The sequence below is a fragment of the Platalea leucorodia genome, assembly GCF_965183815.1.
Source record: "Platalea leucorodia genome assembly, chromosome: Z".
Taxonomy (NCBI): Eukaryota; Metazoa; Chordata; class Aves; order Pelecaniformes; family Threskiornithidae; genus Platalea; species Platalea leucorodia.
Genome location: NC_138858.1, coordinates 12597033 through 12624451, shown reverse-complemented (window position 1 = coordinate 12624451; position 27419 = coordinate 12597033). Strand labels below are relative to the sequence as shown.

Sequence of the window (27419 nt, the reverse complement as noted above, 5' to 3'; positions counted from 1 at the left end):
AAAAAGGCAAGGAATAAAGACACTTGGGAGCCTCAAATCTCACTTCCAGCTCTGTTTTCAAAGCGTGACTCGGCACTCAGGCATGTGAGATCCAGTTGTGTCAGGAGCCTTTTGAAAACAGCATCCAGGACATCATGTCAGGAGTTGCAGCCTCCTTCCAGCCTTCAAAGCGCAAGCCCAACCTCTCGTAGCCGCGGGATGAGTTATCTCCTCCCGAGTGGGGACAGGGTGCATTGGCAGGGCACCCTCTCCACGGGGAAAGCAGCTTCATCCCCGCTGCCCGCCCTGCACTCGCCTTCTCCTCCATACATTGACTAATTGAATATCCAGGGCTGTCAGCCCTGTGCCTTTGGGGAGCACTGTGTTCGCTTTGAGAGGATGAGAGCCAGCCTGCGGGCTGGAGGTCAGCTGCGGGTGGGAGGAAAGGCTTCAAGAAGCTGCTGGGCAACCGGCGCGGCTGCGGGAGGACCTCACTGGTCCTCCCCACTGCCCTGGTCCTCCCCACCGCTCATTACCCTTCCCCTGCCCCAAGGTGTAGTTTGGAGATTTACTGAAATTGGAATATGAAGTCCAGGAACATCTCTTTTTCTCCCTGTAGAAAGTTAGTTTGAAGTTGCCATAATGAAAACAGGAGAAGAGGTTGGGTCGAATCTGCCTCAGGAGCCAGCTCACAGCCGACGCCTTGGGGATGTTGTGCTGGGAGTGCTTTTGAGGCATCCACGTGTCTTTGGTGGTGTTTGTTTTCATGGTACCTCCTCTCCCACAAGCCTGGGATTGTTCTCTCGTTTTCTTGCTGCTAATAACAGCAATGCTGAGTTGTGAAAGAAGAGGGGAGACAAATACGGTCTGTCAAGTGAACCTGCCAGGAGATTCCTGTGTTACTGGTTTGTGTGCATGTGTCAGTCCCCTTCTTCAGGCTTGCTTTCATCTCCCAGATCTTGGTCTGTCTCTCCTGTGCACTTGGCATTGCTATCACTATGTATAAACAAATCTGCCAAGCTGTTTGCTGGTATGTAACCCTCAGTAAATATTGTACCTGTCAATTAGCAGGCAGCATTTAATGTTTACAGGTGGTTAAGTTATGCTGCAGTATTTTTAGGATGAACCAAAACGGCCTTTAAAGTGTGGGGATTCAAAGCAGCAAGGCTGTATCTGCCTGGCAGGAAGATCTCGAGGGTGTGGAAACCAGACCTGACCTTGGAGAGGACCCAGGCTGGCTGCAGTGGGATTCGTGGGCAGTGATTTAAGACCAGGCAATCTCTGAGCTGGAGTAATGATCCATCACATCCTGCAAAGGCTGGGAAGCTTAAATACAGAAATCAAAGTTTACTTCTTTTATTCAGTGGCCTGAGACAGGGTGGTGTTTTGTAGGCTGGTAATTATAAAGGCACAGATGAAAGAGGAGTATTGGGAGCATCCGGATCAGTAAGGGTTTGAAATCCAGATCCAAATTTAGCAGTCACCGGTGGAAACTGTGTAAAGGAGACTGGGCAAAATAAAAGTGCTTTAATAGTGAAAGGAGGCAGGTGAGAGGGGCTGGGGGTCTGCATTTGGGCATTTCTCCAATGGGAGAAATACATGGCGTGGGAGGAGGGCAGGGTGTGCACCATGGCTGGTGGTAGCACCACAGCATGGGGCCGTGGTGGGATGGCTTTCCAGGATGGAAACAAGTCAGCATCTGGTGGCCCCGTAAGGTGTGTCTGGTGTTTTTCTGAAGTCAGTGTACCGTCTATTAAAAGAAGGGAGGGAGGAAGGTAAGGGGATATTAAAGCCTTGCCTCACAGAGGTTTTTGGGGGAGGTCTGCGTTATAGTAGTGCTTCAAGATCTTGGCTCCATGTTGTTAACACCAGTTACTCTGGAGTGGGTTGCAGCTGCCTGAGCAGCGTGCCCAGCCAGCTTTGCTCCCTTATAGACCAACAGAGCCCAGCTTACGTAGACCACAACCCTCTCCAGGCTCGTGAGTGTGTACACAGGTGCACATGGATGTGCGCATACGTAAAAGACTGGTTGGGTCTTTGCCAGCCAGCACTTGCTTTTGTATCGCTGCAACTGCACCGTGCTTGGTTTCATTTTATCGGCAACTCTCTTCTTTGTTCGGCCCTGTTATTGCTTTCTTATTAAGATGGCTTGTCTCAGGAAAGGCTGAATGCTTTTGGATTGCATTTTGCTTTGTAGTTAGGAAAGGCTGTCAGCCTTTCTATAGCAATATTTACCAATTAGCATTGGTAAATGCCAGCCTTACCTTGCGTTTTGGTTAATGGAAAATGTTCCTTACCTTGCCAAGCAGAAGAAGAAGGCTAATGACATGTTACAGGAATCAAAACATGAGACTTGAAATAATCTACCAGCTTTAAGCATTTTACTATTTTTTAAATGTGATGGAGAAAGAAAATTCTCATCCACTTGCTGTACCAAAATGAAAACCTTGCTGTGAGCAAGGTACTTAGAAGGGTAAATACACACAGCTCCGCTGAAGCTACTGAAGCTAAGTTGCTTTACATCAACTTTTTTTGGCAACCTAAGCAGTAATTATTGTTTCATCAAGGCTTTTATGGGACTCTTATATGATGCATGTTTTAGACATAAATAACTCTCGTTTTAGTTTTTAATGTAGACACCTTCAGTCATGTAAAGGCCTTCCTCAGAATCTGTTTCTGTTCTTAACATCTTTTTATCTGTTGTGTTTGCTTCCAACTTTCATTAACACAAATCCTGGGGCTATCTACTGTCTTGAAGTTTTAATGTGCACTGTGATAAGCACGTCTTCCCTCTCTCTTGCCTATTTTGGGTTGTAAACTCTCTTAGGGACAAGGGCTGTCTTTTAATTGTAGCTGTACAGCACTGACAAAACTTGGCCTTGCTTTTGCTTGGGGTTTTAGGAAGTGCTTTGATATAACTAGTAGTGAAATTACAGTTCATTCTTTTTTTGCTGCCAATTATGTTCCACCTTGACATAAAACAACTGTCGTCACAACTTTCTGGGGTTAAGTCTCACTCACTGCCAAATTTTTTCAACTGATTTAAGGTTTTGCCTTTCTTTGCTATGATTTAAGCGATAGCTACAGCTGTGGTAGCTGTAGATTTTAATTTTGAATAGCAATCTGTCCTTTTATTCTGTTTTTGGATTGAATTTTCCAAGGGTGCGGTGGAGGGTTGGGCATAAAGATAGTGCGGTAATGGATAAGTTGTAATGAGTTAGTTTTAATGTGTCATCTTGAAATGGGGTCCTCACTCTTGGAAATGAGCTGGCCCCAAAGGCAGCACAGATACGTATGAGGTTGTGTTACAGGAGGTCTCAGCCATGCTCGGCTGTCACAAACCATAGGTGAGAGCACCAGTGTGAAAGCATTTCCCACCTACGCAGAAGGTGTTTTTTTAGTTTTGCGTATGGTATTAAAGATACAGCAAACCCACAACTGGAATGCAAAGGACCGGCTTTAGCTGAAATGTAAGTTCACACCATTTCATGTTTTAATCATTAAGTGCGAATGTTTGAAACCAAGTGGACATGCCTAAAAATAGAGTGTGCTGTTTGCTTAGGTGCTGTAATGTTTCAGGTGTTAGTCCGGATTATAAAGCTACATACACATAATTTTTGAGGCAGTGTGCTGAAACCACTCGGCAAACCCAAAGGAGTCCTGACACTCACAGATGTAGTACGAGTCCCCACAAGAGACCCCTCTTTAGCTGACACAGGAGCGTGGTGACTTAGTCTAGGATGGGCTTTAATCTACTGCAGGCAGCAAGGGTGTTTTCTGAGAAACTCCAAACTAACCAACCAGCCATTCCCCATAGCCCAGCAAGAGACTGAGACTGGGCAAGACACTTGAGGGAATGCAAACACCTTGTAACCTTTAAAAGCCTGAGCTCCCCAGGGACAATTGCTGGGCCAGAACCCCCCAGGGTCAGGGATAGCTGAGAAATCCTTTGGCTGATCTTGCAATAAAGCTTCAGTTGATGGCAAGAGGGAAGCAGCCCGGAGAGGTGCAATCCAGATGGTGATGGCTCAGGATGACAAATGGCTCCAGCAGATTTTTGTAAGGGGTGATGATGTAGTTCAGGTGCTTGCAATGGCTGATAAAACGTTTAAAGCCCTTGCCAAGGAAATGATGTCAACAAGCAGTCTGTCTCGGGAGATGGATCCCTGGGGGACAGTCTGCTTTAAGTCGCACAATTGCAGCATCCACTCTGCTGTGATGCCTGTTTTGTGTATTTTAATTATGTGTTTGTGTTTGGGGGAGGGTATGTTTTTGCTTTTGACTGTTCCCCAGGCTTTATCCCCTAGGATGCTTCTCTTTCCATGGGGAAACTACTTGCATTTCAGTGAAAGGATGCCAAGTGTCTGGCGGCCGTTTGTCCAAACAAGGGGACTTGTTAGATCAGCAGTGGACACTTGAATGTAATCGCAGTTGTGTCTGTGCTGCTGGCTCCTACTTATTTTGAGGACATGGAAAGTTCACGTGGTCAGTACTGTGTAATTCATATGAACGACTGCTTGGTTTTTGGGGTGTTTTCCCCTCTTTCAAGTGGTGTAGGAGACACCCACTGCATGGATTGCATCATCCAGAGGTAGAAGCCAAAGGCTTTAGTGGCTCAGTGCTAAGAAACTTTCATAGGCAGTAGGGATGGACAAAGAACTCCTGTCTTGGAATAATTTACTGATAAAGAAATTTAGATTTTTTTTCCCCCCCCCTGCTTTTTATTTGTTTTGGAGTTGTTTAGCTTGTTTGTACAACAATGGAAACAAAATCCAGCAGATGAAAGCAGGAGTCCTGCTGTCAGATCAGCCTTAAAAATAACCTGGTTAAGATCAGATGAAAAATATACTCATTATCCACTAATGAAATAATTACTTTGTTAAGAATCTGCAAAAATCAGATTTTGGCATGATTTTCTGGTACTGACTCATTCACACTAATATCTGTGATGTGAAGAGTGATGGCTTTTGACTGTATCTTGAGATTGACGCATTTGAGCTGCTCACCTGGTATGTGATCATGCAAGTTAATTCCCCAGCTACTGATCCGTGTCTCCCACCTGCCTGCTGGGGAATGGGGATAGTGGGAGGAGGCATGGTTTGACCCAAGGTGGGGCAGGCAGCTGGGTGCAGTGCTTTTAATTAGTCCCACATCAGTGAAGGATGCTGGGGAGTAATATGCTGGTATGGCCATCCCAATATACTCCCTGTCCCCGTAGAGGATGCTGCTGCACTGGTTGTTGCTTGAAGGCGATTGCTTATATACTGGTCTGAATGTGGTGCATTTCTGTTTGGGACGTTTTGTGCTGGTTTTGAGCTGCGTGTGATCACCACGTTGGTTGCCAGCTCCTATGAAGCCTATTGAAGTAATTTTTTTAATGCATGAAACTTTCTCTTAAGTGTCACGTTTCCAAAGCAGCTTTGTGGCCAGTGGGGAAGAGCCCGCTGTTTGCTTCTGCAGCTCCTACAGGGGAAACCTGTGAAGTTTGTAAGCGGGAACTGGTCCCTGCAGAAAGACAGTAAAAATCCACGTTGAAATGCAGAGGGAGGGAGACATCCCGCGGGCTGTGTTGGGGCCGGTGCCAGTCAGTGTGTGCGTACAAACCTTGCATGGTTATTGGTATTCTCATCAGGGCTTATCTCTGTTTTTATTTAAGAATTGTTACGTATTTACACCAGGTTTGGCTGAATTGCTGCTGTGACAGAAAGTGCTTTTTTGTAGACAACGATTTTACATTTTCCATTTTACTGTCTGGCTTTTTAACTGCTTACTGCGTTTCTGTTTTCCATTTGTTTACACCTTGCTCCTGCCAAGCTTTTCTTTAATACAAGATTTCAAAGCAATTTTTTCTTTGTATGTATAGATTTGCAGCTTCTTGAACACGGCACAGTCAAAATCAGTCAAACCCTTTTAAACTCCTCTGCAATTAGCTGGTGAAAGAAAAGGGGGGAAGAACGGCTCCCATGTCTTTTATTTATTTATTTATTTATTTTCCGCAGCACTTGGAGGAAAAACGTTCCTTTTTGTTTTATTAATGATGTGCTTATGAAATCGAGCGTTTGATGGTATGCACTTGGAGCAGGCAGAAGGCGAGCTTCCCCACGTCGCGCTGGCAGCGTGCTTCCTTTCTGATCTGTAGCGTGCTAGTTTATTCCAGATGTAGGCTTGCTCTGAACAGAGGCTACAATGGCTTCACGGTGGAGAAAGACGGCCTGCGGGGACCCACTTGAGGCTGCCAGCTGTATTCTCTATTCTCACTTGCGGTCTGTTACATAAGTTGACCCATTTCTTTTTTTTTTTTTTTTTTTTTTGCTTGCGATTAATCCAAGTAGAATATTCATACTGTCTTTAAAAACATTTTAATTATTTGTAGCTTCGGCACTTTGAAGTTGATCGGCTTCAAGTGGAAAAATCTGGTCCAAAGGGCTGCCTGCTTGAGAGAGCCAAGTTAGGAGGAAAGTTGAGTCACCTAAGAGTGATGTAACTGCAGAGAACAAAAATCAGCCATTAGCCCAACTTCAGCCTGATTTGACCATTTGTGTTTCTGCTTGCTGTGTGAGGAAAGTCAAAAAATGTAGGTCTGGAAGGGACTTCAAGAGATGACCCGGTCTCGTCTCCTCCTCAGACCCCAGAAGCATAGAATGGTTTGGGATGGAAGGGACCTTTAAAGGCCATCCAGTCCATCCCCCCTGCAATTGGCAGGGACATCTACAACCAGATCAGGTTGCTCAGAGCCCCATCCAGCCTGGCCTTGAATGTTCCCAAGGATGGGGCATCTACCACCTCTCTGGGCAACCCATTCCAGTGTTTCACCACCCTCAGATGTTGGTCCATCATGTCCATGAAACCCTTCCATCAAGAGGAATCCACAGTCCCTCTGCCAATGCAGGTCTACTGCTCTGAGTTTACAAGCAAAGTCCATGGGGTGGATCTGAGCAGAGTTAACGGTTGCTCCCAGGAGATAGGGAAAAAATCTCTAAAGGGAAGTTTTGGCTTGTTATTCCTTTGACGTTCTCAAAGCAAGCATGGATGTCTTTCTGAGTGTCCATCTTGGCTGAATCTCAGGTGAATTGCATGAGAATTTCTGGACTGTCATATACAGGTATTCAGCCCATGTTTTCTAGTGAGCCCTTTCCCCTTGGGTTCTGAAGTGCTGAGCTTTGTTATTGTGACCTGCCTTTGGTTAAGGGATATGGGTTAGTCTCCTTATTCTGAAGAGTGACCAGAGCTGGGTATTGCCTAGTCCCTGGCTGTGACAGGAGCTGGTGGTGCCTCTCTCTCTGTCCTTGCTGAGGATGTCTGGAGTTTGAGATACCTGGTTGGACTGGCATCAGCACACCTCTCTGCTTTAGGCATGAAATGCTTTTGCATCGAGAGCTGTGGGTGCACGTGTGCAGATTTATTGTGTCACTTGTGAACGAAGCGGGGAGGATTATTCGGAGTCATTTATAAATGAAGCTATGAGAATTACTCTGAGAGGATAGAAAAGTTCAGATGTTAATAGGAATATGAAACTGACAGTGGCCAAGCAGCAACCAGAATTGTGCAGCCGACCAGAGGAGACCGGTCAGCATTTAAACTCGTCCTCCTCTGGGCAGGGATTATGCAGGCTCCAAGGAAAGTGACATCTGACCTGCAAACTGCCAAATCTAACTACATGTGGAGTTTCCCTCGGGTATTTTAAGTCTCTGGAGTGGGGTAAAGACACCAGAATTGTAGCTTTCATTTAAACAGTAAGTGGGCTTGTAGTCTTTTTATTTGTGAAGGAAAGCTTGAAAACATGATCCTTTAAAAAATTTCAAAATTGAAGACATGCATCACTCTGCTTTTTTTTCCTTTTCTTTTTTTAAAGCATTTAAACTTTGTGTTGTTGAACCTGGGAATCTCCAATAACTCAAGAAAACTGGTTTTAAGTAAAATTTAAATGCATTTACAAATCCTTGGAATTGGCACAGAGCTGTACGGTTAAGGCTTTCCTGTGATGGAGTCACATAAGATGCACATTAAAAGCAGTATCCCACGCTGCTCTCTGCAAAAGAGATAGCAGCTTCATGAGGAGGGGAAGGGGGTTCTGCTGAACACCCCCTGTCTCCACGAGGCCTCAAGCAAAGGCTAGCAATCTGCTTTTTAATACTTAGCTTTTAAGATCTTGCCGTGACGTACCTCGGAGGTACATGTGTATTGGTGGGGGGCGTTTGCTTTGTAGCACGTGGTTAAATGAAGAGCTATGAATGTTTTATGAAGAAGAGGGAAAGAACAGTGAGGGGATCTGATTTCCAGTTGACGCCGAACTGTTTATTCCCAGTGAAATACATGCAGCTGACCAGCGGGTACTCGAGGGACGATCTTTTCTTACACAGGAGATGGTGAGCGTGTCATTTGAAAATGAGTGAAAGAAATATGTGTTTGGATATGTGCCACATGGTTTCGTTGTCTTTATTGTGGCTGCGTTCTGCTGTCCGTGTTTGGACTGAGTAATGCTTTACTTTGCAAGTGCCTTTGATTTCAGTGGGAGTTCAAGGGGAATAAGATGGTGCTTGCATTAAGAGCAGCAGAGTCTTGCCGTTTGCTGCTATTAAGTGTTTTGCTATGTAATTGAATATTTGAGAGTGGGTCAGTTAAGAATAAATTTGGGATTTTTCTTCCTTTTAATAAGATGTGTGATAGTGAGGAGCCCTGAGGAATGCAAGCTAGGCGCTGCATGTCGTGGGCCTTTGCATAACTCGCATTCCAAAAAGCTTTTGCAAATCATTAAATGCAATTTTATGACTGCATTGTTAAACTTTACTGGAGGGTCTGCTTCCAAACTGGATTTAACAGCAGGACACTCAGAGTGGCATCTTGTGAGGAGAATAGATGGTCATCATTTCAGCCTGGGCTTGGTTGGGGAAGGCAGAGAGATTGTATTTCTCTGTTACAGTGTTTTCATTATGGGTGCAAGGTACTTTATAGCAGTAAAACCTCTCTGGACCATTTTCATGCTGTAGCTCAGTTCTGTGTTTTAAGTAGATAAATATAGTTGACTCTTGCCCCTGCATTTAACACGGTGTCTCATGTATCACTCTAATTTATCTCAAAGTATTCTCTGTCCTGACACGTCCTGCTACTCAGCAGAAGACTGTGCTTTTATCGATGCATTGCGGATCCCAGTTAAACCTGTTGGGATATTGCCATGTGAATAACTTTCAAGTTAACAAATTACCCACAGGTGTATATGTTTTCAGGCTCAAACTTTTGGGTTGCCTCTTAGGACGCTTGGTTTGTTTTTCCTGTTTCTCCTACCTGTGGTCTAGGGGCTGTGTAACATTATTAATATTTTTCACTTTGTTCTTAAGATATTGGTGTAGATACTGACCTCTTTGTTCCTCTATCTGAAAAACTCATCTTGCATTGCATTTAAAAATTTCAGCATAGGGCTCCAGTGATCAGGTTAAAAAAGCACATTTTCTTCACTTAAAGGCTCTGATACACAACGTTCGCATCTGCAGGTTGCTGCCACAACCCTTGGGTTTGCTGATATATTTAGCAGTTCCCCTTCTCAGAAACAAGCAGCAGTTTGTACATGCTCTTCACAGTTTGGCATGAAATTTTAATCATCTTTGCTACTTGGGCATTTGCGTACTGTGAGAATGTTACTTGCGTGCAGAACAGACCCAGTCAGAAATAGCTGACCCGGTGCTTGGTGACTACAACACATGGCCTAAAAATTGCATCCAAATTGTGCATTTTGCTGTCTTGCAAGCTTGAAAACTTCCGAGGGTTTCTCATAATCCTGGTTCTTTCCTTCTCTGAAAGAGTCCTGGCAGTTGCCTTACGTGTCTTGCTTGCTTACTTGTTTTTCTCTTTCCTTTTTTGCTCTGCTGATATCTGCCACACTTGGGTTTCCTTGTGCCCAGTCCTGCTGGTAGGACTCATGGGAACTAGTTTTTGTTTTGCATTTCATATTGCTCTGGAGTTTGTAAAGCACTTTTTGGATAAATATTTATATAATTAAAAAAAATAATAAAGGTGTCCTAAGCATTGCGTATTACCTTGCTTATACTGAAAAGTTATTCTCTGTGGTGGGTGAATTTATTATTTATAGTCTGTACAACAGCTGTCCTGTAAGAAATATTTGATCAGCAGCTGATAATTTGAAGCTGGTATTTTCTTTCCTATGTCTCAAATCCTGCATACCCCTCCGGAGAGGGGAACGCTGCTGTGTGATGCCAGTCTGGTACCTGCTGCAGTAGCAGCTGCGCTACCCGGTGTTCAGGGTCCCCCTTGAACAACGTCTTGCTCCTCTGCAATCCTGCACAGCTCATCCTTGAGATTTGACGAAGGGGTTTGAGGCCACTGGTTGCTTCGGGAAGGATCAGGGCATTGAGAGCAGCACCTTTGCGTGGCTCAGAAAAGCTGCAAACAGCCCTGCAAGGAAACCTCTTCGTGCTGACCCTGCTCTGTGCTGCCTCCTCTTTTCTGCCTCCTTCTCTTGGACCACAGCTAACACAGCAAAGCTCAGCAAAAACACCCGTATAGCTTGAGCTATACAGATGTGTGGTGATGGGCAGCAAGGTGCTAAATAGCTCCCTCCTGTACGTTCCTAGCCCTCCCTCAGTGTCCAAATCCAAATTCAAGGACTCTCTGCACGTTTTCTCTCAGCGAGAAGGTTGCCGCATATGGAAGATGCACATCCTGAAGGGGACGGATGGGCTGGGAATCCAGATAACGGGAGGCAGAGGGTCGAAGCGCTCCCCTCACAGCATCATCATCACCCACGTGGAGGAAGGCGGCTCTGCACACAGGTGAGGCGGGAGTGATGGAGCATCCGTGGCCATCGCTGTTAGCCAGACTCATGAGACAGGTGTGGGGGTTTTCCCCTCCCATTGTGTGAGGGTGAGAATATGGCGGTTTTAGCTTAAAAAATTAGTTTTGTGATTGGTCACTGAAGCTTCTTCTGACATGTTTAGTCCAAACTATAGAGAGATCAAGCGCTTGGTGATGGAGTCTAATGGCTTGTGGGGCTTTTTCCCCAAGTCCATTTTTGGAGGATGGGCCTTTCCCATAGGATTGGCAGTGGGTGAGTGTGGGTCGTGCAACCTGGGGTGCTCGCTGCCAGCCCTGCCCTGCTCCCTGATGCCAGGGAGGTGGGGCTCACTGCTGCTCCCTGACCATCTCCAGTGAGGCATAGGGAACGCCTGAGAGGTCTCAGCCCTGCAAAGAGGGTGAAATGGCTCTGGTTATAAGAATGATTTCCTGGGGGCACCTTTCTGAGCCACTTTTTGGGGCAAATAACACTGCACCCATCAATTCAACCTTAGCATCAGCCAGATCACGTGTTGTCCATGCCTCCATGTCCCACTGTGTGCCACCAGAGCCTGGCACTGGGGAAGGACCACCCTGCAGCTCCATGTTCCCGCTTTGTTTCTGCAGGGACGGCAGGCTGACGGCGGGCGATGAGCTCCTCATGATCAACGGGCAGTCGCTGGTTGGGCTCTCCCATCAGGATGCTGTGGCTCTCCTTCGCTCGGCCGCTGGCCTCGTGCAGCTGGTGGTTGCTAGCAAGGTACAGTCCTCTCCTTGGTGGTCTCCTGAATGTACATCCAGAAGAGTTTGTGCAAGGGCTGCATGGAAAGGGCATATTTTTCATAGGGTATCACATGTGCACGTTTACTCCCTTACGTTTAATGCACAGCTATGGAAAATATATCAGTAGCTGCCGTAAATCTGTGGCAAATCGACAGGGTATAGACCAACTTCATGATTTGCTTGTATTGTCACTGTCGTTCGGTGTGCAAATGAGTCTGTATTTATTCATGCAGACGTTACTTAAGTTTTGGCCAAAACCATTTTCTTAAAATACATGCTAAATAAAGCAGGCTGTTCTCAGCCTCTTCTGCTTCCTGCCTGTGTAGCCTCCGTAGCTCTCATCTCTCGTCCTGTCTGTGTGCCTGAGGTCTCTTGATGATGATCTCTTGGCTCAAGTTCCTTATTTTGTCCTTGTTAATAGCTTGGAGTGAAGCTCTTGCAGATAAAGGAGCATGAAATTTCAGGGAAATGAGAGTGGAACTCATTTATCAGTCAGGCTCTTCGTTCTGCTTTCATCACAGGAAAGGCTGAGGGGTTATTATACAATATTTTGTCCTTTGTTTAAGAAAATCCTGCTTACCCATGTTTGCTCTCCTCCCTGGACTACAGCCTGCTGCTCCCCTGCTTGGTTTGATCCAGGCATTTGGTGGGTGGCCAACTGGCTCCCGAAAGCACCTGGGGTCACAAAGAAGGACCTGCCTGTAGGTGGGGGCCATCAGGGCCTTTGGGGTGGTGGCAGGAACATCTTGGGCCAAAGGGACCACTTGTACGCCTGCGTTTCCAGGTGGAGCATGAAGTGTCAGAAAGCCACTGTGTCAGTAATTTTAAAATTTTTCTTACCTTCATAGAATCATACAATCATTAAGGTTGGAAAAGACCCTTAAGATCATCGAGTCCAACCGTTAACCTAGCACTGCCAAGTCCACCACTAAACTATGTCCTCAAGCACCACATCTACCCGTCTTTTAGATACCTCCAGGGATGGAGACTCAACCACTTCCCTGGGCAGCCTGTTCCAGCGCCTGACAACCCCTTTGGTGAAGAAGTTTTTCCTAATATCCAAACTAAACCTCCTTGTGCTCTAGACCCTTCACCAGCTTCGTTGCCCTTCTCTGGACATGCTCCAGCACCTCCATGTCCTTCTTGCAGTGAGGGGCCCAAAACTGAACACAGGACTCGAGGTGCGGCCTCACCAGTGCCAAGTACAGGGGCACCGTCACCTCCCTGGTCCTGCTGGCCACACTATTCCTGATACAGGCCAGGATGCCATTGGCCCTCTTGGCCACCTGAGCACACTGCTGGCTCATGTTCAGGCGGCTGTCAACCAACACCCCCAGGTCCTTTTCCTCCAGGCAGCTCTCCAGCCACTCCTCCCCCAGCCTGCAGCGTTGCATGGGGTTGTTGTGACCCAAGTGCAGGACCTGGCACTGAGCCTTGTTGAACCTCATACAGTTGGCCCTGGCCCAACGGTCCAGCCTGTCCAGGTCCCTCTGTAGGGCCTTCCTACCCTCCAGCAGATCGACACTTCCACCCAACTTGGTGTCATCTGCAAACTTACTGAGGGTGCACTCGATCCCCTCATCCAGATCATTAATGAAGATATCGAACAGGACTGGCCCCAGTACTGAGCCCTGGGGAACACCGCTCGTGACCCAGCACCAACTGGATTTGACTCAATTCACCACCACTCTCTGGGCTCGGCCGTCCAGCCAGTTTTTAACCCAGTGCAGAGTGCACTTATCTAAGCCATGAGCAGCCATTTTTTTCCAGGAGAATGGTGTGGGAGACAGTGCCAAAGGCCTTATTCAAGTCCAAGTAGACAACATCCACAGCCTCTCCCTCATCCTCTAAGCGGGTCACCTTGTCATAGAAGGAGATCAGGTTGGTCAAGCAGGACCTGCCTTTCATAAACCCATGCTGGCTGAGCCTGATGAGAGCTTCTCGGAATGCTTTATGCTGACGTTTTTCAAGAAGAGGCTCTATCCCACCATATTCAAAGTGAAGAGCCTATAAGTTCTCTAATGTTTCAGTTAGACAGTGAAGTTCATTGAAGACCTTCTGTAGGCTCACAGCCTGATATTAACCCCACCAGTGTTTCTTCTGGAAACAGCACACTTTGACCTGAATAGGTACATTTTGTATTTCCTTTAGACAATTGGAGTCTCTGCCAAAATGCTAGGCAGTAGACTGCGTGAATTTCTCCTTAAAATTATTTGCTTGTTCATGTGATGACTGAAAACTTCACGTTCCTGATCAGGCTGTGAATCTGTTTGGCCTGTGCTCTGTGCGCTTGGACAGTTTTCATGTCCCTGGGAGGAGGACTTGGAAAGGCAAGTGGTGGGGAATCCAGCCTGTGCTGTGTTTCAGGCAGTCTCAGAAAAGGTGTAAATAGGTGAAGTGTTCCCCACAGCTCCCTCTGGGTGTTATTTGTTGGTATGGGAAAGCCGCCTCGCAATTTGGCCAGGTGAGCACTCTGAACGCGGGATTTGTTCTGAAAGCAATAAAATGAGAGTCTGTCTGGACGCTGCTTTCAGTTGATGCACATGTTTGCCTCCCAGAAAACGTGCCAAAGACTGGAAGCAGATCCTGAAGCATCAGGACTGAGTTGGTAGAGGATCTGTGGGTCAGTTTTCATTTTGTTCTCCTAGGTAGGGTTGTCAGTGTATTGTTCTTATGCATGTAGATAGATAAATGTGTGAAGGGAACGTCCGCAGGGAGGGAGCAGGAGCACAGAGTGTGATTTGGGATGCAATGAAATGAGTAATGAGGTCTGTAAACTCTGAGTCTGCTCGCAGTGACATTTAATAAACCCAAAGTGGGGAGGAGCAGGCTGCTGGGGAAGCATTTATTTTAAATTCTCCTTTATGAAATCTAAATGTTTTAGACGTGTATTGGCCTGTGTTTACTATACGAGTACTTTAAAACCAGGTCTGCTTTTTATAACTGGACCATTAAAGTTTGAGGACATGGAAGTGTGTAATGAGGGAAGGATTACTGGGGAGCTCTCACTGGGCAAGTGAAATGGAGCAGTTTCACCATGGCTTTGGTGGTTTTCTGCATGCAGTGTAACATATTTTGTTGTCTCTCTGGTAGGAATCTGCTGAAGGGGATTTTCTGAAGTACCCATCTACCAGTTTGCCAGACTTGCTTAGCACTTGCTCAGTCCAAGACTCTGTCTCTTGCACTGACAATAAAGAAAACGAAGAGCCAGAAGAAGAAGATGTGAAGGGAGTGAATGTGTCTCCTGAAACACTGGTTGCTGTAAGTGTGGCTTTGGTGTGACGTTTTTACTCTCTCCCTTGACGCCCGTTTACATCTGTCACGTTCTCCTACAGCCCAACACGGAGCAGGTCCTCGGGACAGGATGATCCCACCCAGCCTCCCTTTGCATGGGAGACGGGTGACAAGCTGAAATGGGGATGTCATCTACCACAGCATCTGCCATCTCTGCTACTGCGCTGCAGCAAAGCAGCAGCACGGGGAGCAGGAGCTCTTGTGTCCTCCAAGCTATGTGGCAATCATGGTTTTGTTTTTCTCTCTGCCGTTGGATTGTTTTCCACCCACTTCCACTGCTTTTGTTGGATCTGATGCAAAGTCTCTCGCAGTGCTTATGCAGTAACATGCTCTTCTTTCCCCTCCTTTTGTACCTAAACTTCTTTAACAGTTTGTGATCCAAGTCTTCAAGTTTTTATTTGCTCTGTTGAAGCCAACAGACAGTTTTGGAGGGAGGGATATGAATTTCTGGCTGTGAACCATAACTGAAGTTCTGCTGAATAAATGCTGCTGGTTGATAATCTCGCTTGCATTCCCTTCAGGGCTGCATTAAGCAGAGATTAAGTGGATTATTGTTATTCATTTGTAATGTAGCAGCTCTCTGAAACTTTGTCGATGTGCTAGGCCTCTGTTGTATTGTACAGACAAAGAATAAAATTACGTTTGCTACTCTAAAGAACTTGCAGGCTGGTTTTCCAGCAAGAGAAAGCAGGTGGATACACTTGAAGCTTTTATCTTTTTTTAATTATCTCTTCTTGTCTTTTTTCCCCCTTCCTTTCTGCGGCAATTATAATAAATCTCTTAAACCTTTGGATGGCTCAGATGTGATACTGGTTTGGTGATTTGTTTTGATTTTGTATTCTTATGCTTTCCTTTTTCTGAGCAAAAGACCGCTCCCCAGGACGAGTCTTGTGCTGTAGTCTAGCTGATGCTGGTGTCCACTTCGTACCTGCCTGTTATCTCTGACTTTCTTTGAGTCTATGCTTATAACAGTCGTCACTCTCACACTGCTCTTTACTGTGACAAGTTTTGTTATTTCTGCACTGTCTTCTCTTCTGTGTGCCAGGGTGCCTTTTTGCGGGGAGGAAGGGAATAACAAATAAATCATGGATGCTTAGCACACTGATGACGGTGTAGTGTTTGTGTGCTAACTTGAGTGGGCACCTAAGCATTCTTTTGGCTATCAAAATACTTTAAATTCTTCTATATCTCATGTTTGAAATTCTGGTAATTTTTCATAAGGCTGTGTCTCAGCAGCACTTAAACGTAAAAATCAATTTTGTGAAAACTTAATTATGTGTGGCTTCAGCATGCAGCTCCCCAGTGTTCCAGTGATTCTTTCAGCAGACGCTAGGAGTTATTTGTCACTTGGTTTGCTCCTGACTTTCCAGCAAGGCTCTGCCTGGTTTTCAGTAATGGCTTTTTTTATCAGGTGTTTCCTTTCCAGATTAACATAATACTAGGGGAAGCTCGAGGTAGCCGAGGTGCACACCACCGTGAAGACTCAGCTGCACGAGCCTGCCCAGAGCCCTTCAGCCTGGACCTGAGTTTGGAGCGTGTCCCCATGTCCGTCCCAGTGCTGCTGCAGCTGGCAGGGGTGGTAGCCTAATTCAGAGCCAGTTTGATTTGCCTGCCTATCTGGCACTATCACTCCTGATGGCAATAGCTCTGTGCTTTCGTAATGCATCGCTGGGGGATGGAGGGGAAATCGCAGAAATCAGAGTACAATAAACACATTAGAAGAATAGCAGCAAGATTTTTTTTTTTCCTTCTTTTCTCTGTTTCTATTATTTTTTGGTTTTGTTGTTGGAGGGGATGTAGTTCAGAGGCATGTAATAAGTTGTTGGTGACTCTCAGGACCTCTTCTTTTTTTGCTTGAGGTGCACATGAAATCCTTCCTCTTCTCATCCAAAGCACAGGATGTCTTTGCATTCCCCTTGTAATTGCTGTCTCAGCCTCGGGAGTGCAGACGGGGCTCTCTGCAGCCCAGGCTGGGCAGTCTGTACAGTGTAGACCCCTCGGCTCTAGCTGCAGCCTGATCCATCCTCATCAGATTAGGGCAACCTGAGCTGAGCTGGGCTGTGCAAACCCTGCCTGCCACCAGGCAGGACGTAGGAAGGTAAATGTATGGAAAAGACAAATTTCACATGTGGCCTTTTTCCACCTGGCAACTCGAGGGGGGTTTTTCATAGCAAAGCTTAGCAGCTAATTTCAAGGTCAGTATGAACATGAAGCATCACATGATTTTGTTTTTTTTTAAATATGTATGTATGTGTAGTCATACAGATTATTGCAAAATCGCTTTGAAAATTACTGTTGTTTGCTGCTCCCGCTCTCTTGATGATAACTCAGGTGTCTTCTCTTTCTCTCATATATATTCCATTATATCTATACTGTAGATAAGGGATGGCAGTGTAAATGATGATTAAAAGAGGAACTAAGCTGCACCATTTTTACTCAGTGCAAATATAATTGTTTTAGACTTCCAGGGTGGGTGGTACTCAAGGTCTGGACCAGATAACTGAGACTGCGGGCTAAGTTTAAGCATCAAACCTCTTAGATTTGAAACTGATTCTCAACCCAGCTCTGGCCAGGAGATACCTTTCTCACCACCAGTTTCTCACCTCTGACAAGGTGAGAAATTTTCTTGTTTACTCTGCAGGGCTTTGTAGAGACTTAAAGGGATGCTGTCAGGTGCTGGGATGCTGTCAGGTGCTGTGTGGTTAGGTAACAACAAGTAATTCAGAATGATTTATCATCAGCTGAGGCTTCACTGTCCCTTTTCTGACCAGCACGGTGTATATCTAATTCTTGAGCAAGCGTAGAAGATACTACAAAACTTGCAGGAGCTCTTAGGGTTGTCTAAGGACTTCTTTCATTAACCTTACTGTGAATATAGTTCAGTGCTGAGTATTCGGAACCATAATTTATAGACCTGATGGACTTGCTGTTAATGCCTTAGCACCTGATTGCTTAAAGGCTGAATCAGGCAGAAAAAATAATCACTTGGAACTAAGGTATGTATTGAAATCTTCATCCTTGTAGTTATTTAGAACTCAGCTGGACCAGGCCCTGAGGAACCTGATCTAAGTTGTTTCTGCTTTGAGGTGGGGGCTGGACCAGGGACCCCCAAAGGTCCCTTCCAACCTGGCTTACTCTACGGTTCTGTGAAAAATAAAAACAAAAAAAAGAAAGAAATCTTTTTTCTAGGGGCTGGATGTTATAAATTTTCCCTGTGAGCAAGTTCTTTAAAACTCTTAAGCTCTGCTTCAGTGTGTCCAGCCAGGGAAATACAATCTGAGCTAATCAGCTTCCCCAGCACACAGCAGAAGCGTTTAGTGACACTTGAAAACCGTAATTTAAGAGAGATATCACTTGTAAGTATTACTTGAAAGTCCACCTGTTGTGTTACATTAATAAAAATTTCATAATGCAATTTAATTGGAGCTCTGTTTTTACACAGTCTCCTTATGTAAACCCCTGTTTAACATGAAACATCCCTCAAAGTTCTAACTTTAATAAAACTTCTGCCACCAGGCAGAAAAAGGATTACATTAATATCCTTAAAGTGTATTTCTTTTAGAGCTAGTTTGGCCAAAATGTTCCTTAACTTCAGATACGAAATACTGGGCCAAGGAGTCGTGTTGTGTTAAATTGGCCTGAGGCGCTTTGGGGATTTTAAACTCCCCCTCCCTGCCCCAAATCCATATTTTGCCTTGTGCAGTTGACATTGCTGTTTTAAAATGTCGTTATTTGTGTCCAAGTGAAATAGGATGATATGATAGTATTTGCCTTTGACAATTTATTTTTAATTCTAATTCATTTTCCCCAGTATTTCTGTGGCTTGAAATTGAATCTGTCACTGTATTGCTGGCTGGCGGAGCAACCTGGGAAATGAACTCTGAAGAGAAAGCAGGTCTGCCAAGAATTTGCAAAGTGTCTGATTAATTTGGGGCATTTGGGGTCCCCAGACAAAGGCATGTACCATTCTTAGTTGCTTCAAAGTTTTTTGCCTTTGTTTCTGCTGGTGCTATGTTGTTTAATATGTGATGATCCGAGTACTTTATTTTTGAAGTGTTCAACTTCAGTGACCAGCTTCGTATTAATGGGCTGAAATTCAAGTTACTAAATGCAAGAAAAGGGTGTCTGCCTCAGCAGGTTTGGATCTGTAGTTGCTGGAGGCAGGGAGGAAACCCTGGGGGCCGTTCCTCTATACTTTGCTTAATCTTGTGCACTCCCTTGGGTATGGGCTGCTCATGATGCTGGAGGCAGGACCCTGAGACAAGTCTATTCCATGTAGAACAGAATTATACAAAAGAGGAATTTCTTCTTTGGGAAAGGAGGTCATCGCTATCCCTACCCATTGGGGAGAAGCTGGGCAGGGAGGCAATTTGCCTCCCTGTGCCCAAGCCAACCACGGAGGTGAGTCCTGGGGAGACAACCTCTGGCAGCATCCCCAGCTGCATAACCCTCTGCTGTGGGACGGCGAAACCCTTTTGCTTATGTTTAATCATTTTGTGTTGACCTGAAGTGCTTGATGCATACCTTCACGCGAGCTGTGGGAGCGTTGCATGTGGAGATGGCCGTGATGTGGCAAGGTCTTGGTCCTCCTACAAGCAGCAGAAACAGGATGTCTCCGGTTAAATGTTTCTTGCATGAGCTGCGTTTCTTTATCCCTGCCAAAACCTACTTGTGTTTTTTGCAAGGCATGCAGCTGAAGGTGGATAAATAAACCTGTTCTGTGAATATGCAGAAATGCATTTGTTTACCCCCCCCCCCTTTTCTATATTTTATCTGAGCCGTAGGACTGCTTAGTTATTTTCTGTTGTGAGCCTTTCTGTCTTACCAGGGAATCCATGTGTAATTACCTGTAGACATGCAAGCATAATAAGGAAGAGGATAACAATGCCATAAGTTTAAAAACACTCTTGGGGTCAAAAGTTCTTTTGGAAACACTGGGAGAGATTTTCAGAGAAAGCATTAGCATTGAGAAGGAACAGGAAGCATAACTCAACAATTAAATGTGTGCAGAGCGCGGGGAGGGACCCTCATTACTTGGAGGACTTGAGCGTTCATTCCCATTAGGGCACTGCAGTCTTGAAAGAGGTTGCTGAAACATGACTCACTCCTCAAACAGCACTGCATGGCTGGAAAAAAGCAAGAAAGAGCTTTTCCTGTCAGAAATCTGCTTTGCACTGAAACACTTTACTTGACAGGGGAAGAAGACGAAGAGCCTGGTGTGAGGCTCGCTTGTGGCCAGCCCTTGTCCTGGAGAAGGGTTTAGTAATTCCTTTCCTCTTCATGCTGAGGGCTCTAAGAGTTTGCAGATCCTGCCTTGTGCCACATCACCCTTGGAAAGGGCAGGCGAGGGCAGGGTCCAGCCGCACTGTAGCATGGCTTGGAGCTGCTGCTCGGCTATAAATGCTTTATTTGTTGGAAGTCTGGCAGCACTGTACCTTCCTGAGATACAGTCTTGTCCAGCGCGTCCGTGGGTCTGTGCCCATGCAGTGTCCTTCACTCATGCTGTAGCTGAGCAGACACACTGGGTCCTACAGTAACTCCAGAGGACTGGAGAAATGCAAGTTTTTTTAGAGTAAATGTACTTAGGAATTTGGGCAAGAGAAAATGACAAAATATTTGGGGACTAAATCTCATTTGCCTAATGTGGCTGTTCTTTGTGTGTTGTTTCCAGAAGCCGTATCACACTGAAATGAGCAATTGCAATTTGTCTTATTGCTGGTGGGGGTGTTCAGTGACGGGTTGATGTTGGTGGTGTGGCACTGGGAAGGTCTTGGGGAAGGTGTGGGCACGCATTGCATGAATTTGGGGAGGAGGAAGAGTGCTGAAAGGCCCCGAGGGGGGCAGTGTCCTTGAACTACTGTTTTTCACACATTCTAAAATTCACCTGTCAAGGAGGCATTAACGTGAATGTGTTCTTCAGGTCAGGAGGGAGTTCCTCAGCAGCAGTCACATCCTTCCCTGTGCCTGGCTCCCAGCCCTTCTGGGCCACTTTCTACTGCCTCTGTGTTAAAGGCAAGCCCAGAGAAAACTGTTTCACCCAGAGACCAGTACTCTGAAGGGTTCCCTGTAGTTGCAATGCAAGCTACAAACTGAAATATCTCCTGTTGCTTGGGCAGGTGGAAGATAACCTTTTTGACTTGACCATAAATATCAGCATAGCCAGTGGCCAGAGTTCTAGTTTTTGCTCTTCTGTGATATGTTTGAAAGCCAAGTCAGCAGAGTAATAGAAACACAAGTTTATCTACAGTACAGGTTCTGCATGATCTTTGTTTTTGTGAATGAGGGTTTTTCCCATGAAGCAACAGATATACAGTACAGCCTGTCTCTCCTTCGGCTGTTTGGATAACTGCCCAGTTTTGAAGGAGATGAACTGCCTTTAACAAGCTAAAAATAACCCCCTCATGGCATTGGAACAAGAGAGCTGCTGTCATAGCCATGCGGTTCACATACATTAACAGAAGGATGATAAAGGCTGTAGGATTTGAGAGTTAGCGTGAATGTCATATCATCACATCTGCAGTTTGTTTATCTGCAAATTCTTGTGCGTGTACACAGTCCAGTCTTCGTTGGGCTCGGTTAAAACTCATTCTGTATGTGCCGTGCTGGAATAAATGTGGCCTATATAATGTATGAGGCTTCAGATCCTAGCTTCAGGTATGAAAGATACTTAATGCTTACATATTCCATATCCTCTCATGTACTTAGGATGATATAAAACGTGGTTTTGGAGCTGAAATCCAAAGCTCTCCACCAGCTGTGTCATGGGAACACTGTCTGCAGCTGTGGGTTGACTTCGGTATTAAGGAAGGTCTTGTTTCATTCTCGAGAGAGTTGTTTATTTTGAGGATTGTTTATTGCTTGCTTTGTCCCTCACCATGAGTAAAAAGGTTGTAATTTAAAAAAAAAAAAAAAGCAGAAGGAATTTATTGTTTGTCATGATGCATAGGCTCTGGATTTGTGCTAAGCCATGATCTGAGCATTTATTAAAGAAAATAACGGAGGAGCTGGATCGGCTTTCACACAACTTGAGTTCCATGTTTGTCTTCTCTGTTTACCAGGACCGATCTTCTGGGACCTCTCTGCAGCACATAGAGACATCTCATGGGCAACGACTAAACTGCATGCAAACATGTCATGCTTTTTGATGTTTGGGGGGAAAAAAGAATGAAGTATAAGAAAGAAAACAGCAGTGATTGGTTTGTGCACCATTTCAGAATTGTCTGCATTTGATTTCCTTTAGCTTAGAAGATGTTTCTAGTGAAAATCATAATATGTTGCAGAAGAGTATTCTGGTCCAAAAAGGATTGGGAACTGTTTAGCTGGGAGCGTCCTACTATTTCCAAAGCATGTGTTGTCTGTGATATCTGTTTCTTGGAGAACTTAGCTACATTAGCCATTTCCTGCATTTATTCCTATTTAAAAGGATATTTTTAAAGTTTCGTCTCTTCAAAACTTTATTATTAATTTTAGCGACTGTGTGGAAACCTGAAAATGAAATCTGCTTTACTTAACTGCAGCCTTGACCGTAAGTGTAATATTGCACCAGTGAGTCTTTGGAGCCAGCACAGCTGGGATCCTGCTACACAGAGAACCTGCCAGCATCCTCTGGGCCATGGTCAGCACATTGGGGCTCCTGGTATCAGACACACTGAAGAAGGTTGTGGGGTGTCTTGTACAAAATAAATAGACCGTTCTGGAAGATGAGAGCAACTCAGCTCTGCCATAGTGAGTTTCCAGTCTGATTGCTGAGGGTGCATGGGCAGATATTGCTGTTGGCTTTGTGCTGGTGAGTGCCAAGTTATGTTTCATGCACAGGTTTGTGTGTGACTACTCTACAGACTTGGTAAATAGCAATAAAAATAACCACTGGGGTTTTGTACCTCCTGAAGCTGACAGTAATGCCCTTTCTAGCAACTACTGTATTACACTGAAGGCTTAGGGTAGCTTTTGAATGCAGGCATTTGGTAGAGTGATAGACCAGGCATTCTTAGAGACCACTTTAAAGGCTTTTGTTTTGTTTATTTGGCATTTCCACCAATTCAGAAGATAGGGCAGCTCCAGTTCTTGACTGTGTATCAGATTTCCTGATCTCCTGCTGCACATGAACTGGGAGTTTTCCAACACTTTCTTTATAATTAGGTAATGGACCCCTCAGGTTCCTGTCCCCTTTGCCGGGGCAGGAGGAAGCACAGGCTGCACCCAGTGGTACCAGCATGGGTAATTCCCAGAGGAGCTGCTGGGGAAGACGGTCAGTGCTTTGTTTCACCAGAGGTGCTAAATGTAGCCCCAATCTGAGCCCTCCTGGAGCCTCGCTGGTGGAGCCTGCCCTGGTCAACGTGCAGAGCTGCTGTCTGCCCCAGCAGCTTCGTGCTGGGGGAGAAACCGGGGCACCAGGTTTTTCCGAGATGCCAGTTAAGGCACTGAATTAGTGCTGACATGGAGGTGATGTTCCTCCTCTTTTCCTCCATCCCTGGCTCCATTCGGATCTCTGCGTTTGTGCCATGGCAGAGGGGAGCAGCAATGCAGTGCCCTTTGGAAGAGGAGAGTCATAGAATCATAGAGTCCTGTAGCTTGCTCCAGAAATTATGAAATCTGGGTTTAATTTGGTTCAGCTGAGGGTGCTACCTGGGTGCTGGGAGGTGCTGTGTTTCAGAAAATTGCCCCTGGGTGCTGCAGCCCCTGGTGTGCTGTGTGTCCTGTCTCTTCCAGCATTCAGGCAGCTTTGTGCATGCCCTAAAACAGTAGTAAGCCGTAGAAAACTCAGTGCTGGCCAAGATTAGAAAATCCATGTCCTTTGCATCGTTTGCAGTATTAATTCCAGTAAATTATAGTGCTGCACTTTGTAATTTATCTAGGAGATGGATTCAATTAAATTGAAAAAGAGCTAATTTAAAAGTGAAGGTATTTTACTTTCTGTGCAAGGTAAAGGGGCCTGTGGAGCTCCCTGCCTGCCAGATACATTTAAGGCTTAAAGCATGCTGTGCCCCCAAAAGCAGTAAATAATTGCACAAATAACTGGAACAACTAGAATTATAATAGATCTTCAAAGAAAATCTCCAAAACTTTTGGAAAGGCTAAAGCCTTTAAGGCATCATCTAGTCTTGAGGGACTAGGAAGAAGGACTTTGTGTAGGGACCAGGTGAAGCCAGGTTTGCACTGGGCAAACCTTTCGCTGAAGGGTCTGGTGGTAGCTGCTGTTGGAGACTCGTGGGGTTCATGCTGCCGGCTGCCCTACAGACAGCGGCGTTGGAGTGTTTCATGATTAAATATGCTTGGGGCAGTGCTGCTTAAGGAAAAACTGTCCTGGCTGTGTCAGGAGTGAAGAAGATGAGGAATTATCCCTTGGAGCTTGTGCAGGGTTGCTGTGTGCAGGAGCACGGCCGTTCCTCTTTCACATTGCTGTTTCAAAGAAGGGCAGTAGACTTGCTTTCCCAGTGCAGATAGGGCTGAATCTGGTGTGCCACAGACAGCTGAGTCTGATTCTCGCTGTTTTGCTCCCTAACTATCAGGTTAAACTTGTCTATAAGCTGCTAGCACTCCTCAGTGGAGAAAGCCAGCAGGCTGTGCCGCGGGGAGTCAGATGGGCTCGCTGATGGGAAAGGCAGCAGCGTAGGAGCTCCGCAACGGCAGCAGTAAAGCAGTTTGCTTATTAAATTGTATCATCCCCTGTGTGCCGACTTGTTTTTGTAGATTGGCGACGATTGCCAAGCTGTTTGCGGTTAAACAATGCAGACTCTCATAATCCTGCTCCTCATCTCGCCTAATTAAGGGCCTGGTCATGCTGGAGCTTTGCCCGAGCGAGGACTCTGGGGGCAGTTGTTCGTTCTGGTGCGGTGCCAGGACCGCGTGTCCATGATAGCGCCGTTTCCTTTGAAATCAATTGAGATGTCACCATCGCTTGATCCCAGAGCTACTTAACGAACTGGCAAAATAGGCTCTATTTTTAGATCTCCCTTCAAACTACTGTGCGTATTAAAGCTCCCCTTGTCCTTAACGCCGGGATGGTGCTGGGCAGGATTTATTGGTTTAGTTTAATGAGAGGCGTACAGAACTGAAATAATAAGCTCCGTTTCCTTGAAAGTGAGGAAAATTAAAATGGCATGGTTAAATGCGGGCAGCCACCTCGAGACAGTAAAGCGATACGTTCACATGTGGCCAGAAGGATAAGGTGGAGCTGGGTTTTTCTTCTTGTCTAAGTTACAACAGAGCCAAAGATTACAGACACACGACTTTGGGGGGTTCTCGCAAGCTTTGTGGATCAGATTTCTAAGTGTTTCCTAAGTAGGATAAGACTCTTGGTGGTTTATTAGACAAGCTCAACAACTTAAACATCTAATTCATTGCAAATGCTAGAGTGTCTTCCCCTACATGTTTATAATCAGTGTCAGAAAAGTATTTTTGCTAAAATAAGAAATAAACAGAGACATAGGTAATTTAGATGTTTTTACTTCTTATTGTAGTCTGAAGCCAAGTTGGGTAAAATGTAATTTTAGGAGGCTGCTGAGAACACCTTCAGGGTTTCCCAGGCATTGGTGTTTGTGCACACGTGCCCTGCTGCGGATCGTACGTGGGGTTTGGGGGTTTGCCCTCTGTAGGCTCACAGCCTCCAGGATTGTGCAGAGATAAGGTGAAGGGATGGGGTGCACAGTTTAAGGCGAGTGGCAATTGTCTCCTGTTCTTCCTCTCACCCCACTAGATGGAAATGTGTGTAATTGCAGAATGCATCTGTACTTGCTTCTGTTGCACAGTCAAAATAAATAAAAGCAAAAAAGCTCCAAACCAAACCCCCTGTAGTAGAAACGCAAGATGTACTGAATGGGTCACCCTTGAGCCTGGACTTGGGGTGGAAATTGGCCATGGCAGTGATGATTTCAGCATCCCTCCTTAGGCTGCTGCAGACTAACCCAATTTTTTCCCCCCAAGCTCCAAGCTGGAGGAAGCGGTCCAGCTTTGGACTGGGAATTGTGCAGTTTTATCAAGTGAAACTGCCCATGTCTATGTATGCCGCAGAAATGAAACAACTGTACCGCTCAACTCTACAGCTCCAGACCCGGGCTGATTTGTGCTCAGCTCCAGAAAAATGAAGCTAGACCCGTCCCTGTCTGTTCGGATAGTTGAATGCCATGCAAGTGCAAGGCAGCACCGTGCTTGCTTCAGTTAGGCATCACCTCATGGTTTTCTCCATCCCTATGCTTCAAATCTTTCTCTACCACAAAGTTGACGCTGGTCCTGAGTACTGATTGTTTTGCACACCTTTAAAACTACCAGCTATGTGATTTTTGTGTGTTTGTGCAAATGATTTCAGCCTTCCTACAGGGGAAGCATTCTCACTTATAAAGGGTATTTTTGCTCATATGGTAGATTCCAGCATAACTTTGCGTGATCCACAAAGTCCTGGCTCACTTCTAAACACTTTTACTGTCTTCTGGCTCTGTGCTCAAGGAGAGCATAGGGAGAGCTGGTGATACTTTGGCTGTGGCCTAATCACCAATGGTTTGGGTCTCTTGGGTGGGTTTTTTGATCTGATTTCTTAGATCTTTTCTGTAATGAGTCCCTCACTAGGATGGCTGAATTGTAAGCACTGTTTTTCTCAAACTGATGCAGTTATTTTCTTCTTTAGATTAATACTGTTACCTGGAGTTCATTTGATACTAGAAGTGGACCGTGAAGTAGTTGCTGCAATGCCTTGAAAAATCAACAAGAACTAGCTAGGATGTGCAAACTATGCATAGCTGTTCATGTTGAAGGGGGAGGAATTAAAAGCAGTTTCCATTCCAGCTTCCCATTATCTCCCAGTTCTATCTTTTCCTGAAGTTTTTACCCTTTGAACTGAAATCACAAAGTCTAGACTCTCTGCAAAAGATGAACTTTGGCTTTCTTGGTTTGGGGATAAGAGGGACTGGGGGATGGGAGGCAGGTTCTCAGGAAAATCCTATTTTTAAGCTTGAATAGTGGAAGTAGAAATTATTTTAACAGTAAGAGTGTTTGGTCATTTGGGTGGGATTTTTTTTTTAAACTGAATTCCAGCAGGTGATATAGTACATTCAAAATATGACGCAACCAGTAAGTGGTTGTATTGGAAATTTTGTCATCCTTGCCATGAGCTATCTGAATAATCGCACATAGGATGCATGACGGGTGATGGGGTGAAAATGCAAAACAATTAGCATGGAAAGCGTGTCGAGGATTGCTGTGTAGTGGCACATCTAGGAAAATTTCACTGCTGTAGCTCTGTCAAGGAAGCAGCAAGTGGAGAAGGGAGTCAGCAGGGTCTTGCACAATGCATGGGTTGGAGAGGGTCTTTGTGCGCTTTGCACATGGACTGCTCTGCTCATCCCTGACTCTGTGGGTGCGTGTGACCGTGCTGCTGTACATTGTCACCTTGTATTGTCACCTGCATCCAGGCAAACATGGCGGGTAAACAGACTCCTCCTGTCTCGGTGCATTTACTCAGAGTGGTGGGGTTGCAAGTCCACGCGAAAATTTACAGTGAGCATTTCCAGGCTTTCAATTGCTTAGCTGTGTAATCTTCATAACTTTCTGTTAAATTAACTTTTCATCCATTATGCATTGGCATT

The 27419-nt window shown here is 45.5% G+C and overlaps 1 protein-coding gene across 1 annotated transcript in view; it reads left to right on the top strand.

Moving 5' to 3' along the window:
* The window catches only part of PDZD2 (PDZ domain containing 2), a gene marked incomplete at both ends in the record, with an annotated part of 140247 nt that overhangs the window by 75437 nt on the left and 37391 nt on the right, over nucleotides 1–27419 (top strand). Inside the window, 3 exons of the mRNA XM_082337490.1 lie at nucleotides 10621–10763; nucleotides 11392–11524; nucleotides 14641–14808. Coding sequence (XP_082193616.1) covers nucleotides 10621–10763; nucleotides 11392–11524; nucleotides 14641–14808 — 444 coding nt within the window. The remainder of the gene's footprint in view (nucleotides 1–10620; nucleotides 10764–11391; nucleotides 11525–14640; nucleotides 14809–27419) is intronic.